We start from the raw sequence: 15,360 nt of genomic DNA on the forward strand, positions 1-15,360 counted from the left end.
ATCTGAGCGATGATATAGAGAATGTTAGAATTAAAAGTACAAAATAATAAATTATACATTTCAAGAGAAATATGGGTTCATTACTTCCAAGTACATAAAATAAATTCTTCTGAACTATAGATCTTCGTACATATTTTATTAAATAAAATTTTAAAGCTCAAAATAGTATATTTTCTATATGTGACTTGAGAATACTAATATGCAGTAAGAAATTATCTCTCTAAGCTTGTATGTTTACAATATTATCAATATTTTGTTCCGCACTTTTTCCTATAAATAGTAAAAAGGTTGTATCAGCCCAGCCCACAAGAGCCTGTCAAACAATTCATACATATATTATGTTTTGAAAGAATATATTTAGTTTTGCTCTAAAGAGAAAATACCATGGATCATAGTTGCCTTTATCTCCCAGGGCGGGTATGCACTGTATCAAATCCTTCCTATTAATGTTAGTAGAGGCCTCCTTTGACCAAAAAAGACTACCTGTATTCTTTACGAAGGCAGTTGCTATCCCAGAGTATCAAGAGGTTGGAAACAGAATATCCAATGAGGTATCCTTCAGTTTTCTGTCTCCCCACAAACCTTCTGACTGAGAGAAAAATGCTCTCAGAGGTTCTTACCTGCAGTGCACAACCATCGGACCTGCATCGGGAGGGTTACAGGTTTTGACTCTCCGTAAGAAAGCTAGAAAAGGTGTTGGGTGTTCTGGAACACCGTGATCAGGCCAGGCGGTGAACTGGAATTGTCTTACTTCTCTCTTCTCACTTGAACCATTCTGTGAAGTAGGAACACTGGCTGAAATTCTGTGTTCCTACCCTCAGGTTGTAATGATGAATAATAACATGCAAGAAGTAACACAAAGATGTGCTATCTTAATTCCTTCCCCCACCCTATATCCTTTGGGAAGACACACTCTGGAGTTATAAACCTCAAGCAATTTGTTAATGACAAATATTTGCTCAGGAAGACAAAATTCCTAGGTGAGAAGCATTCATTTTTCAGGTTTAACTATCAAGAGCACTCCTGTTACATTTTACAGAAAGAACTAGTTCTTCTTCACCTATTCTTCATTCGCTGAGACTTTCATTCAGAGCAAGAGTTCCATATTTACTGATACATCTCCAGACAAGGAGAAAAACTGCTGAGCGATAGTGAAAGAATTATTTCACTCTTCATTGTTGCCAGCAGAATCAAGATTTAAGTAAAGCACTGAGATATTCGATTTTTCAAAAGAAGGTTTCTTTAAATAATGGAAAGGGGAAAGGGAGGGAAAAAAATAAAAAGCAAACCTTGTAAAGTGCAAACGTTCGAACACAATACGTGGCCAGCTCCACGGTATCTAGCAGCGTCACTTGCACAAGCCCATGGGTTTCTGTGCCTCTACTGGGCCAATACTGGTCACACTTCACCTAGAAGAGACAAGTGACACATTCAGGGCAGATCCTCATCAATTTCTCTATTAGTTTTACTTTGAGTTGCTGTTGAAGGAAAACAGCTTTTCCGCATTTCGTTTTATGTTGATCTTTTTCTGGCGTGCATTCTTGTTATCCCAATATATGTAAATTGCTGCTCTGATGCCAATGTAAACCACATTTTTCAAACTGGTAGGAATACTAAGCAGTAACAGATTCAATTTTCCTGGAGAGAAATAAATTACAGATTGTCACTGAGTAAAATAAGGAGAGAGGTATTTGAAACTTCAGAGTACTTGAAAAGAAAACACCAATTTGTCTGAGATAGACATTAAGAATCATTTCAGAAAGGTTACACTTAGGCACTTAAATGACATGGTGAGATAGTTAAGGTTTAAAAGGCACAACCTATTTCATCTTGAGCTATCACCATCTCCAAATATGCTTGTTTAAAGAAAAGGAGAGATAATTTGTAAATCTATCGAAGTATAACAGACAACACAGAATTTTTTAATATAAGATAAATGGTATGTGTATCAAAACCAAATTAAATCTGTAAAGTCTAGGGGGAAAAGAGCTGTCTGTTCTTTAAAAAGTCTCAGAGGGTCACACGCTAGCAGTGGCAAAGTGTAAATAATTAAAAATCCATTCATTTCAGATGAATAATCTACAATTATTATGTGGAGTTGAACAACAAAAGCGCATAAAAAGTTTTCAACCCAATTAGTTCAACATTCAACAAAGAATAATTCCAAGTCTGCAGTAAGCCTCAAATTTACTGAATGTGTCCTTTGGGCATTAAAAAGAGTAATGAAAAATAGCAAAGACATCACTATATTTTCTAGTAAGACCATAGATCAAAATATATTTACCCTTTCTATATCACATTAAAAGAAAAAAAAATGGGAGTATTTCTTAATTGAAGCCAACTAAAATACATTTCTCTAGGTAAAGAAATCTAGTAGTATTTTATATTAGAAAGTACATCTTCTGCCTGAAAAAGAAATATGTGAAAGTTACAATCTTTGGATTTAAACAAAAGCAATGAGGCATTATTACCATAGATACTAGAATTTTTTGGCCCAGTGAATAGAATTACTAGATAATTATTTGCTTTTATGTTGAATATAAATATTACTAGCATTCTGTGAATAATATTGTAATTTTCTATTTCACACCTAAAGCATCTGCTGCTCAAAGGACTCAGCCTCTTTCTAGATACTGGATGTTCTGCAAAGGGAGAGGGTTAATCCTCTACACAATTTCCTAGACTAGATAAAAAAGAAGGTACAGTTACATAGTAAAGCAGAGACTGCATTCTCAAGGTTTGACTTCTGTGCCTTTATTTCAGCTGTGAGACCCACACAGACATTATCTATTTTATGAAAAACAAACAAAAGTGGTTCACAGTAAAATGGACACTTTGTGTCTTAGTAAGATTTTTTTTAAAAGACCTGCATTTTCTAGATGCACAAAATATTCTTCTGTTTTATATTTCTGTCATATGTTCTAAGTTAAAAATAACACAAGGGAAAGACAGTTCTTTAAGGAGAATATTGATGTAGCAAGACCAGGGTTGGGTACCTCTATATGTCCTCTGGCCATCCATTAAAACCCAAGTCGTATTTGGACAAACTTAGCAAAGGCTACTACCCTAATAGAGCCAACACTACTTAAGCAGCCATAATTCAGATGGAAAAAAAATCACATAAATTAAGTCAAAGGCTCCATTTTAAACCATGAAATAGATGTCAAGTTGATGTCTCGCTGCAAAAGACAAAAGAAATTTTGGAGGCCTCTTATTGCAGCATTGAAGGGATGCCAGCAATGTACTGAGTTCAGGAAGCAAGAGAGAAACTCAAACTCATTATTTAACAGTTTCAGCTGGACATCAACCGTTTCAAATCAAAACCAGCAGGTCAAATCCCACGAGGACAAACACCGCTATGGCGGGCAAATTAATGCAACAAAATGAACTAGAAGGTCAGTACAATGTACGGAACCCAATTCAATGTTATTATGTTTCAAAGCTGGGAATTGGTTATCCTCAGACCTTTTGGTGAGGTAAGGAAAAGGAAAAGAAGAACCATAAGCCAGCCTTTATGTGACCTCTGGAAAAATGACCCCATTATTGAGTGACTTTCCATCTACAAATCCACTCCATACCTAAGATGTAGGAAAACTTAAATTTATACTATTCTCATACTTCTAGTAATAAGTTTAAGAACTGCAACTATTTTTGGCTTAGACTCTGACATCTTTAGGAAAAAAAAAATTACCACAAAACATTACTATAAGGAGTAAATATTGTGAACATTTTTAGCTAAAAGAATAAAACAAAAGTTCTTGTACTCATTTTAAATAATGTACTGTAACCTTACTCTTGACTAAAAGAAATCCTCTAAAATGTTTTAAGTGCAACTGTAGAAACTAGGAGCCATTTTTTAAGAAGCCAATATATTTAAACATTGCCGTTTTCTCTCAGGAAATATTTCGCAAGGGGAGTTTATGAAAAAATAAACGTTCTAATGCCTGCACACATGCACACATACAGTCTCAGCAGTGGGATTAGAAGCGTTCCCTGAGCTATCTGAACAGCTACAGCGACACATTCTTCCCTTCAGTAGCGAGGACCCCGGCCCTTCTTCACTCCACCTCGTCCTCTGAGTACCCTGCAGAGGTTTCACCCAAGTTCTCAGGGCTAAATTTAAGGGCTTAGACTTACTGACAAATACTCCTTTAAGCCTTTCGTTTTTAGCTGTACACTAAACAAATAATTTCTGATTTTAATGTTAGAGAGAGCGAGTCAGAAGTCTAGTGAGGAAAAAATTTAAAAGGATGCGGGAAAATAACAGAAGTTATTTCTTTCTAATCAGTTATGCAAATGAACTAGCTCCATTCTCCTCTCTCGAGATGTTTTTTTGGACCATAACCACTCCCCTCCCCCACCATTTTTTTCCTGGGAGAAAAACCTCAGAAGGTATTTCTAGAGAGTTCCTACTTGTTAGGCTTCATTCGTAGAGCTGAGTGTGAGAACTGAGACGTGTAGGAGGCTCCCCTTTGGGTATATAGAACGAGAAGGCCAGAGCTAGTGAGTAAAAATACTGATTTCTGTCTTTTCTTATGTGATTCTGAAGTAACTACAAGAGGCCTTCAGGACTGATTCATGGAAGGTCAGGCAGTCTCACTGGCTGGCTAGTAAGCTGCTTCTCTATTTCCAGGATCAAAGCCTTGTGGCCTCTTCTATAAAATGGGGATGATTATCTCCAGCATGACAGGGCTATTGTAAGGCTCAAAAATCTTGCACCTGAAACTCTGAACCCAATGGCCAACACAAATAGGTATCCAATGGGAATAGCTGTTGTTAACTATTAAGTAGATTATGTTCTCAATTTTTTTGTGGTGGTTGTTATAAACATTCTGAATGGGAAAAAATGAATATGTTATTAATCCCAGCAGATATGTATTTAGGATGTTCTAGATGGACGGTAAGGTGTGAGTGGCTATGGGGACGGTCGTAGTGAAAAACGCAGTCCTGCCCCCAATCCATCAGCCTTACTGACTAAATATGGAGGTGTGTTTACATTTCCTGTTTTTTCAAGTAGGTAGTTGTGAGATTGCAAACAACTCCCTTAATGCACCTGGACCCCAGTCTGCTGTGAGAAGAGAATGTACTAGACTCTGAGGTAGAAAAGGAGAGGAACAGAACTCACTACCCAGTCTGTGGTTTAGAAACATTGCCCAGTAACTCTACTTCAGGCCTAAACTGAATGAGACAGTTCAGATTCCTGGCTGAATTTGGGGGAGATTTTTTTTTTTTTTTTTTTTTTTTGCGGTACGTGGGCCTCTCACTGTTGTGGCCTCTCCCGTTGCGGAGCACAGGCTCCGGATGCGCAGGCTCAGCGGCCATGGCTCACGAGCCCAGCCGCTCCGCGGCATGTGGGATCTTCCCAGACCAGCGCATGAACCCACGTCCCCTGCATTGGCAGGCGGACTCTCAACCACTGCGCCACCAGGGAAGCCCTATCTTGTAGGATTTGATCCAGCAGGTCTGCTGACTGTGCTTAGGGGGAAATGCTCTCCTTCTAGTTCCATTTTTACTTCCACATGGCTTATCTTGGACATGGCCTGGCACGTCATGAGCACTCAACACGTGCAAGCCAACTTTATAATCAACTATACTGTGGTCTAGGTTGGCTTATTTTTAAATAGCCTAAAACTTTATGAAAACAAAAGCTCCTCATTTCAATTTAACAAAGCCTTATTGAGCATGGCAGCATGGCGAAGCATCAGAATTCTAAATGCAACAAACCAATACCTCCAAAGGGTCCCAGCATCACTGAACCAAAATGCATTTGCCACATGTTATTTGGAAAAGCCTGCCTAGGGCCAGGTTATTTAACCAAGGAAGGATTTAGAATGGACAATAAATGATACCTGGAAAACCATAACTATTGTTGAGAATGGCTGGAAATCAGTATTTAGTAAGTTTGGGCAGAGGATTCTTCTATAAGGAGTGGCCAGTATGTTAACATTAGATTATGCAAATCAGGGTGAATATAGGGAAAAAGGAAATGTTAACACACAACTATCAACACATTTAATAAGGGAAGATATATTGAAAGTTTCAGATAAATATTAGGATATATTTTAGTGGACACAAGAATTATATGCTGAACTGTTTTTTCCAAAATAAGGAGATATCATCTCAATGATTCTCTTCTCTTGCAGTAATAGTGTCATTCTCTCCACTGAACTAATATCAATATTTAGCCATATCTATTTTCAAACGGCAAAACTACCTAGTTTGTGTATTTCCCCTTTTCATTTTCTCTTTGCAGACCACTATTTAGAGGAGAATCAAGGGCAATGGAATACTTGAAATGAGAGTGAAATTAAAGCATTTGACTACCAGCCTAAATAGCTTTTCATAAATAAAACCATAAAGTTGAAAAATATTATTCTCTAAGTAAACCAAATTATACATTATAAAACTGCTTATCAGTTCATTGAACTGTTCAAACACTTTCTAAACCATTTATTAATTTAAAAACCTGATATTCCCTTTTGTTTGATGTATGCTATGGACTGAATATTTGTGTCCCCTCAAAATTCATTGAAATCTAATCCCCTATGTGATGGTATTAGGAGGTGGGCGGGGCCTTTTTTTTTTTTTTTTTTTTGCAGTATGCGGGCCTCTCACTGTTGTGGCCTCTCCCGTTGCGGAGCACAGGCTCTGGACGTGCAGGCTCAACGGCCATGGCTCACGGGCCCAGCCGCTCCGTGGCATGCAGGATCCCCCCGGACCGGGGCACGAACCTGCGTCCCCTGCATCGGCAGGCGGACCCCCAACCACTGCGCCACCAGGGAAGCCCCTAGGAGGTGGGGCCTTTGCTAGGTGATAGGTCATGAGGGTGGAGCCCTCATAGAATGGGATTAGTGCTGTATAAAAGCTCTGTCACCCCTCCATCACATGAGGATACAACAAGACAGTTTTCTATGAACTAGGAAGCGGCACCTGGATCTTAAACTTCCCAGTCTCCGGAATTGTGAGAAATGAGCTTCTGTTGTTTATAACCCATCCAGTCTAGAGCATTCTCTTACTGTAGCCCGAACAGAATAAGACAACGCGTCTGCCAGGGGTTAACAGAGGGAGCTGCACTGAACTTTCCAATGATTTCTCCCATTATATCTCCAATGTCTAGCACTTTGTTGTAGCCAGAGGAAAATTGTGTGAAATGGCTCTCTTTCATGTCCAGAGAGCACTTGGCTATCAACCCTTCCCTCATGGTTTGGGTCTGTGGAGTCTGCCCCTCAGCCCCAATCACTCCTGGCAGTGGCTGGGTGCTCCATGCAGCCTTACTGGCACCGCTGCATCTGTCTTTGTCTGCCTAGTGGCTGCCTGTGGTCCAGCAATGCTCCAGTGTCACTGCCACTGAGAAATATCATTAGATGACAGAGTTTCAATAAAAAGATAATGTTTGTATACCAGCCAGTACTGAAACATTTCAATATTTTAACACCCAGTAGAACTATACTGGTGCATACGAGCTGAATATCTGCCTTGCCTGGGCATAGAAATTAATCCACACTTCTCAAAATCTTAGAAGTGACAGTCCAGCCTGGGAGTGCTGTAAACATGAATGTGGAGAATAAGAGGGGCTTTGCACAATGTCACTGGGAGCACAGCTGCATCTCCCCCACCCAGTCCAGCTCAGTCCTTGGGCTGTGTTGCTTAATTCACTTCAATAGGAATGTTTTGAGCCAGAATCTGTAGACTGCCATTCTAAATAGAGGAGGAGGGATGGGCAAAGAAGGCAGAAAATCCAGGAAGCGAACAAACAGTTAAGAAATTGGTGGGATTCTTTCTCTTTTATCTGACACTGTGTCTGTTGACAAGAGAAAACCAAAAGTGTGGAACTTGCCAGATAAGGACCCAAACATCCTTTAGGTTGCCAACATGAGTATCATTCTTTTTGTTGCCAGTGTCCTATATACATTAAGTATCCACCACTTTTCAAAAACAATCCCATACATCAGGCAGACTTCAAAGGCAGTGTTTGCACTGCCGTCCCTACAGTTGCTTAAGGAAAAAGCAGTTTCTGTTGCCCTAGATAGGCAGTGCTTTAGGCTGCAGTTTGAGAAATTAAATGTTCAAGGCCTTTGGCACTTCCAGTTCTATTTGGAAAAGGACACAGACCTGGCATTTGGAAAGCATTTGCTCTCCATTAAACTTACCGAACCTTGACAAACCAGAGGGGCCAAGAATTAGTCTGCCACTGGCCAAGGCTGGGCCTTCCAAAACCGATAACGGCAATGAAAACAATAACACTGCCATTTATAATCTTCAGCGGGATTCTGCCAACTTTTAACCCAAAAGGACCTCATAATCTGAAAAGAATCTCAAGATTCGTTTTACAGAAAAACAAGAAAACGTTTGATCAAAATCTCCTTTTTTGCCCAGAATTGCCTTCAGCCACAGAAGCAAGTGTGACTATGTCTCCAGCTCACTGTCACTCTCTGTTGGGGTAAATTTACCATGGTGACATTCGAGGAATGGAGAGGACATAGGAAGAGTGAGTGATCTTTAGGTCAGAAGTGCTCTACTGGCCAAGCATCAAGTTTAACTCCCTAAACTATTACCATAGTGTAGTTAATGCCAACCTGGTCCCTTTGGGCTTGACAGCATCTAACCTCCATTCATTAGTACAAACCACCATATTTACTGGAGCAGGGACTTTCCTCTTCCTGGCCTAAGGTAAGTCATGATGCACAGAACATTGGATCTGCTCTAGCAATGGATGCATCAACTGGGTTGTCTGGTTCTCTACTTGGGAACAGAAGATGGGATTTAGAGAGTTGGGAAACCAAGTATAGACTTCTTCACTTCTAATTCTATGCTTTTACCACTAATCAGTGTGGTCCACATTGGATGACAGTTCAAATCATGTCCCATTTTTTGGGTGTCAAGATTTCACTCCCATCCTTGACATTTATAGCACTAAGTACCACCACAATAATCACTCTTTAAGTGAATCAACTCCCACTATAAAACTTGCAAGACATGAAGCAACAATAAGTGTCAACTATGGGAACTGACTGAAGGCAGGCTGGGAAGACAAGTGAAAGCCAACTATCCCTTAACCTCGGTGAAGCCATTTCACCCTCTAACACTACTCAAGGCTGCTCAAGAATTTGTCAGCCGTAGGTGTACACGTTCCCTCTGTCTTGTATACCTCGAGATGGGGAACAAAGTTGAAGAGAAACAGCAAAAAGCAGATAGATAAAGGAAAAAAAAAAAAAAAAAGTGAACAATCACCCACTAAATAATAGAGCTTCCTGGACTAGGAATCACCTTGGCAAATCCTACCTCAGAGACTCCAATTCTTCAAGTGAGGCTTGCCAACCATGTGTCCCAGTTGCCCACAAATAACACCCTTGGAGTGGAATCCCAGCTGTATACATTTTGCTCTCCTACCGGTGCTTCATTTTTTCCGAACTTTTTCTTCCCTCCATGTGGTTGCCCAAACCAATTCATGTGCTTATTGGCATGTTATGAAACATGGAAACAATTAGAGACCACATTCTGTGGCAGAAGGATGACTCGCTGCAGAATCAATGAACTCTGCAGAACTTGAGAGGATTTGGCAAAAAAGATGGAAACTGTGGAATAAAACCCACTAACCGTACCTCATGTCACACAGTATACAAGGCTTTAAACTGATCTGTGCCTTTTCAGGCAGCAATCAAACTTTACCTTCAAAATCTCTAGTTTCTAGCTTTATATATATATATATATATATATATATATATATATATATATATATATATATTCATTCTAATGAAACTCAAAGAAAATATTCAACTTACACATTTTCTCTTCAGGGTTGATAAGTGGTGAATGTACAACCGTGGAAATAGTCTCCTGATTTAAGTTTGGGATTCCTTCAAGGCCACATTTGAGGGAGAGTGATGGCATTTGAAAAATCACAGAACTTAAGTTTTCAAATGGCCACCTTAAGCCCTAAGCCATACCTCACACTTGTAAAGGGCTTCTTTAGCCCTCCAAATGCTAAAAATGGTCAATTCTCTAACTAAAGACCAATGAAATGTCTAACACATGCTAATGAACCCAGTATCCTTTTGCTTGAGTGAACTATTCTAACTCAGCAAAGGTTACAAGCCCTGCTGCTGTATCAACCACAGAGAGATGGTGAGGGTGAGCCTTGGTACAGAAGAGGGTGGAAAACACAGGAGGTAGGTTTTAAAGGGAGCGTTCCCTAGCATCACCAAATAAAAAAGAATGAGGAAGGAGAATGAAAAACCGAACCAGAAGGAAATGTGGTATCAAGAATATATTATATTTAGTGATAATTATTACTACATGTAACTCGTGTTGACATTACTCACTATTTTCATACTGTATTCTTCAAGATATGTGAAAGTGGCAGCCAGAATGTTCTATTGTGGTCTTTTTGTAGACTGATTAACACATTCCCTGTGTCAGGGTCTCCATTCGGGAGATTCTGTCAAAGGCAAGTGCAGAGGAACCCCACGTTCTGAGCTACACTCTCCTCTTGACTAGGATGCATGGTTGTGCCATCCTGGGGACAGTGGGCACATTTCGCCATGTGCAGTGACTCTAAGTTTGGTTAGGATTCATTGTCAACCATAGAGAAACAAACTCATTTCATTTGGGAACAAAAATTGAATTATTTGGAAGCCAGCTTTAGGGGAGACTAAAGTTATAATGGTAAAGCCTCCAACTTCTCTATCTCAACCAAAAAATAATAGTGTAGACTCAGAGCCACCGTGTCACATTCCTTGTCTCAGGCAATACTCACGATAACCATAACCCTTTCACGTAATCGAAAAAGGAGAAAGGAGACTTTGAGAGGTCCCGCAGCTTGCCCAATGTCTCATAGCTAGTATGCACTAAAGTCAGGATCTAAACACAGACATTTGACCGCAAGGCACCCCTACCTGGAACTATGTCAGGCAGCTTCCGCTAGTGGTGGTGTCCCCAGGGAGTTCTGTGTAATATCATGCTATCTTCTCTTCCCTTTCCTTTTCCTTTCTCTTTCCCACTCCAGTTAACAGGTATTCCTGCCTACTTGTAATACACAGAAGTGTTTACGCACACACACACACACACACACACACACACACACACATACCTCTTTTTTCAGCAAGCCAAGGGGATGAATATTATTTCAGGAACCTGAGCCTTCATCCAAATAATGAAATTTCAAGCTTCAGCCCTTGGAGAGGTGATTTGTGTAAACTACCTGGACCTCCTCTCTTTATAAGAGGGACTACAGGCTGTTTCTAAGTAAAGCCAGGCTAGTTCCTATGTCTACTTTGAATTTGGCTGTTGGGAATTGAGTCCCCAGGTCAGCCCACATAACTCACAAAGTTCCCCAAGTATGGAGCTGTATATTTCAGCAACAACTAACCACTATTTATAACACTGTTTTTATAGCAAAATTTAATCTATGTTCTTGTTTTGAGAATCCAGGAATGCTTTCCGCTTCCTCCCTGGGACTTCGGTGGAAACAGCAAGTGGACAGGGGAAAGGTGGAGTGGAGGATGTGAGGCAGGAAGATGAAGACAGGGTGAGATAATTTGAAGGACCAGGGCTTTGTTAGCTCTCTCTAGGGCATTTGGTCCCTTATTCTCAAGTGTTCTAGACTGGAGAACAAATGCCTTTTTGGGCCTTGGGGGTCAGGGTTCATTTGTATGATTAGGTTGATGATGGTTGAGATTTCTAAACATTGGCTTTATGCACGTCATCATAAGTTTGGGTATAGGCTGAACCACCGCAGAATAAAAATCACAAGACAGCACTTTACTTGGCCTCCTCAGGTCATTTAACAAAGGAGAAAGGTAACTTGCAAGAGCAAAGAGTAATTAATGAAGAGAGCAAACAGAGGCTCATTTAGTAACTTCCAAATAAGTTTCTCTGTCTGAGGTGGGAAAAAAAGGTAGCCTGCAACATAAAGATAAACTGTAGGTATTTAAGTCACAATGCCTTCTGCCAAGAATTGCTCATTACCATCAGATGTTGCACTGGCAGTGGGGCCAGTTAGAACTAATTTTATTATTAGAAGCAATTAGGGAGAAAAGGGGCAGAATTCCATTCGGTTATTTCAAAACAAGTTTCTGTGCATGGCTTAATGAAGGCCTGCAGTGTCAAGATAAAAATGTGTGTTTTACTGAAAACAGCTTTTGCAAATGACTGCTTGTTACCAGCCAGTATCTCCAGGCAGAACAGTCCGGGTAGCTTGGATTTACATGTGTGCTGTAATATAACAGTTCAGCTGTCTCTGCTTCACAGAAGTGTTAACAGACAGTACGGCCTGGTGGGTAAGCACAGATGTTGTGGAGACAGACTGTCTTCAATTCCTCACTCTGACCTTGGTAACTGAATGAGCTTAGGTGACCTTCTGGAATGTCCTGGCCTTACTCATATATAAAGTGGAAATCACAGAAGTGTTTATCTCATGGGTTGTTGTAAAATATCAATGTATCCAATACATGTTAGGCATTGCTAGAATGATTAACGATTATATCCAATAATTATTTGGGCGGGGGATTGTTTTTAAAGCAAGGGCTTGCTAGATAGGGGTTACCCTGAGTACAAGTCAGTAATGGATCTATTTACATCCATTTTGAATGGCATTTGCATGAAAAGTATAACACAGAGACGTCTTCGCAGCCATCAAAGTTTTTATCTAAATTCTTTTCAGACAATATTTCAATATTTCTGTAGAATTCACATTTTGAAAAGACCTGATTGCTTTTTAGGTTTGCTAAACAAGTTGTGTACTATATCTATTGATTTCCCAGCTTTAAGGTAACAGCTGGGACTTTTTATATTTTCCTAAGTCTGAGCTTTTCCCTTATGAATCTCCTGAGCAGCTTCTAACTCCTCTCTCATATACATTCTGGGGCTAAGAGAAACTGTATTGAGCTTAGGAGAACATTGAAAAAATCTCAACTGTCACACAACAAATGGGGAGCTGGGCTTTGGCTTCCTTCTGAATATCCTTTTTGATAGTACTGTGACCCCAGTGAACGAGCCCTCTACCAGTGGTTTCAAACTCTGCCCCGAAGGCCCCACACAGTGAGAGTATGCGCTGTCTTCAGTGATCTGTCAGAGACTTACTTGTTCCTTAAATTCTCAAGGTTACAGATTGATTTTCATCAGATGGCTACGATATTCACTTGGCATATTCACTTGGGAATAAGGCATCCTGCTTACCCATTATGTTCTACTTTTGCAAATCAAGAGCATTTAACTAATGTGCCATGCTCCGTAATATTGGACCCATATGATGAATAAAACTCCTTTCTTGGACCTTACTAAGCAATGACTCCATTATTAAAATCTATTCATTTTGGAGAAGGCTAAACTAACAAAATGCCCTCTACACATTTATGTGTTTTCTTAGCAGTATATTAACCAACATCATTTTTTTGGCTGCCCTGACTTAATTTATGCTAAGTTGAATAATTTTTAAAAAGAGCCTCTTTCACAGAATTTTAGATTTTACACTGCAGATTATGAGAAAGAAACAGTTGAAAATATTGGGAAGTACATATGGTGAGATTCTCCCCCATAGTCTGTGTGTTCTTGTTCAATGTGGATTTTACAAAGATGTCCAAGTTAATATTTATTTTTTCTAACCAAGTTGTCTACTTCTTTGAGTGCTGTTTTTTTCTTTTAGCGATCACACACATCATAACATGAGAGAATTTCCTTTTTGAAAGATGCAAAAGAATGTTAAAGAATGGTTTAATCTAAGCTGTTGATGCTCATTCACAATTAGTGTCTATTACAAAGTCAAAGCTTAAAGACAGGTTAGATTCTGACCAGAATAAAATATGCAATGCAGGAACTATCTGAGGGAAGATTTTGAAAGGGAGAAGGTAGATATTCATCCTTACCCTGGATCGTTCTTCTAGTTTTGTCATCATAACAACTGTGGCACTCCGTTGTTCCCATATCATTCTCCAAAAGTCCCCAAATGTTTCGGGGAGAGATCCCTGTGTTGCAATATAGGCATTTTGTTTCCTATAGCCATCTATGTAGTTGGCATTCACATAGTCACTTCCTGGGATTCCTGTAAAACAAGGAGTGTTATTCAATGAGGTGAACATATCACAAGAGGAAACAGCCTGGGACATGACCTAATGACAATGTTATATTAAGAGGAGTCACACTATATTAAAGTTTGGGTTTTAAACAAGATCAAAAATAGGTCTTATTGGGACCATTACGTTAGAGTAATGCAATGTTTGTATTTATCATGTGACAAAGTGGACTCCAAAGAAAGAAAAACACAACCAATTGTCCATAGAATGCCTTTTCTCTCACACGCTCTCTGTTTTCTCCATTGCATCAGAAAAATATAGCTTGCAAAGGAGGATAAACAATTATCTGGTCACTTTCCTCACTCATTCTCTTCTTCGTTTCCAGACAAAAACCAACTAAAATAATGCCTGAGCCTGTAAATGCAATATAGGGTGGAACATGTCATAACAGTGAAAAATTCTTCCCAGATTTAGCTAAGAGGAAACTCATATATAAACTCTTTTAATCCTCACAACAACTCTGTCAAGTTCTGTCATGATCTTCCTTTCACAGAGGTGGAAACCGAGGTGCACAGAGCTTGCTGACGCTGGTGGAGTCTGGTTTAATTATAGGCAGGCAGTCTGCTACATCTGTGTCTTAACCTCTGTAGGGTACTGCTTCTCGTTTAAACCTTAACGGGTTGTTGTATCACATGAAATCTCTCCTTGGATTATGACAACTGCCTCCTAATTGGTTGTTCCGCTTCTGCTTTGTCCTTTGCAGTCTGTTCTCTATCTAGTATGAGAGCAATTTTTAAAAATATATTTCAGACGCTGTAATGTCTCTTCTTCAAAGCCAACAATGGCTTCCCCTTATACTTTAAATAAAATCCAAACTCTCAACAATGGCTACACTCTGGCTAAACTCTGTACTAAACAATGGCTACACTCTGTACCTCTCCAGACTAAACAATGGCTAAACTCTGTACTTCTCCAGACTCATCTTGTCCCACTCACCTCCTCGCTTTCTAAACTCTAGACGCTGGCCTGCTTCTAGATGCTGACTTTGTTAGAAAACATTGCTAGCTTAGTACCCTCCCACATCCTACAACACTCTCTGCCTCATTCCCATCGGAAAACACTCAGCCTCCATCTCAGAAGGCCTGCCCTTGATACCCTGGGACCTAAGAACCCTCTTGGCAACTCTTTATGTGACTTATTACACATTGAAATTACATATTTAGTTGTTTGTTAACTTGCTTATTGCTTGTTTTATGTGCCTCTAGACCACATCTCTTTTATTCACCTTTGCTATCCCTAGTGACAAAAAGAACAAATTTTGTGCTTCCGTTCCAACATTTAATAAGTAGCA

The 15,360-nt window shown here is 39.7% G+C and overlaps 1 protein-coding gene across 16 annotated transcripts in view; it reads right to left on the minus strand.

The window, feature by feature from the left end:
• PTPRD (protein tyrosine phosphatase receptor type D) overlaps nt 1–15,360 on the minus strand; it is a 2,143,764-nt gene that overhangs the window by 47,590 nt on the left and 2,080,814 nt on the right. For all 16 annotated transcript variants that reach the window (XM_060300920.1, XM_060300919.1, XM_060300918.1 and 13 more), the window contains 3 exons: nt 13,863–14,038; nt 1,290–1,409; nt 621–775 (listed from right to left, as the gene is read on the minus strand). In XM_060300920.1, coding sequence (XP_060156903.1) covers nt 621–775; nt 1,290–1,409; nt 13,863–14,038 — 451 coding nt within the window. The remainder of the gene's footprint in view (nt 1–620; nt 776–1,289; nt 1,410–13,862; nt 14,039–15,360) is intronic.

This window comes from Globicephala melas, chromosome 6, assembly GCF_963455315.2.
Source record: "Globicephala melas chromosome 6, mGloMel1.2, whole genome shotgun sequence".
In the NCBI taxonomy this organism is placed as follows: Eukaryota; Metazoa; Chordata; class Mammalia; order Artiodactyla; family Delphinidae; genus Globicephala; species Globicephala melas.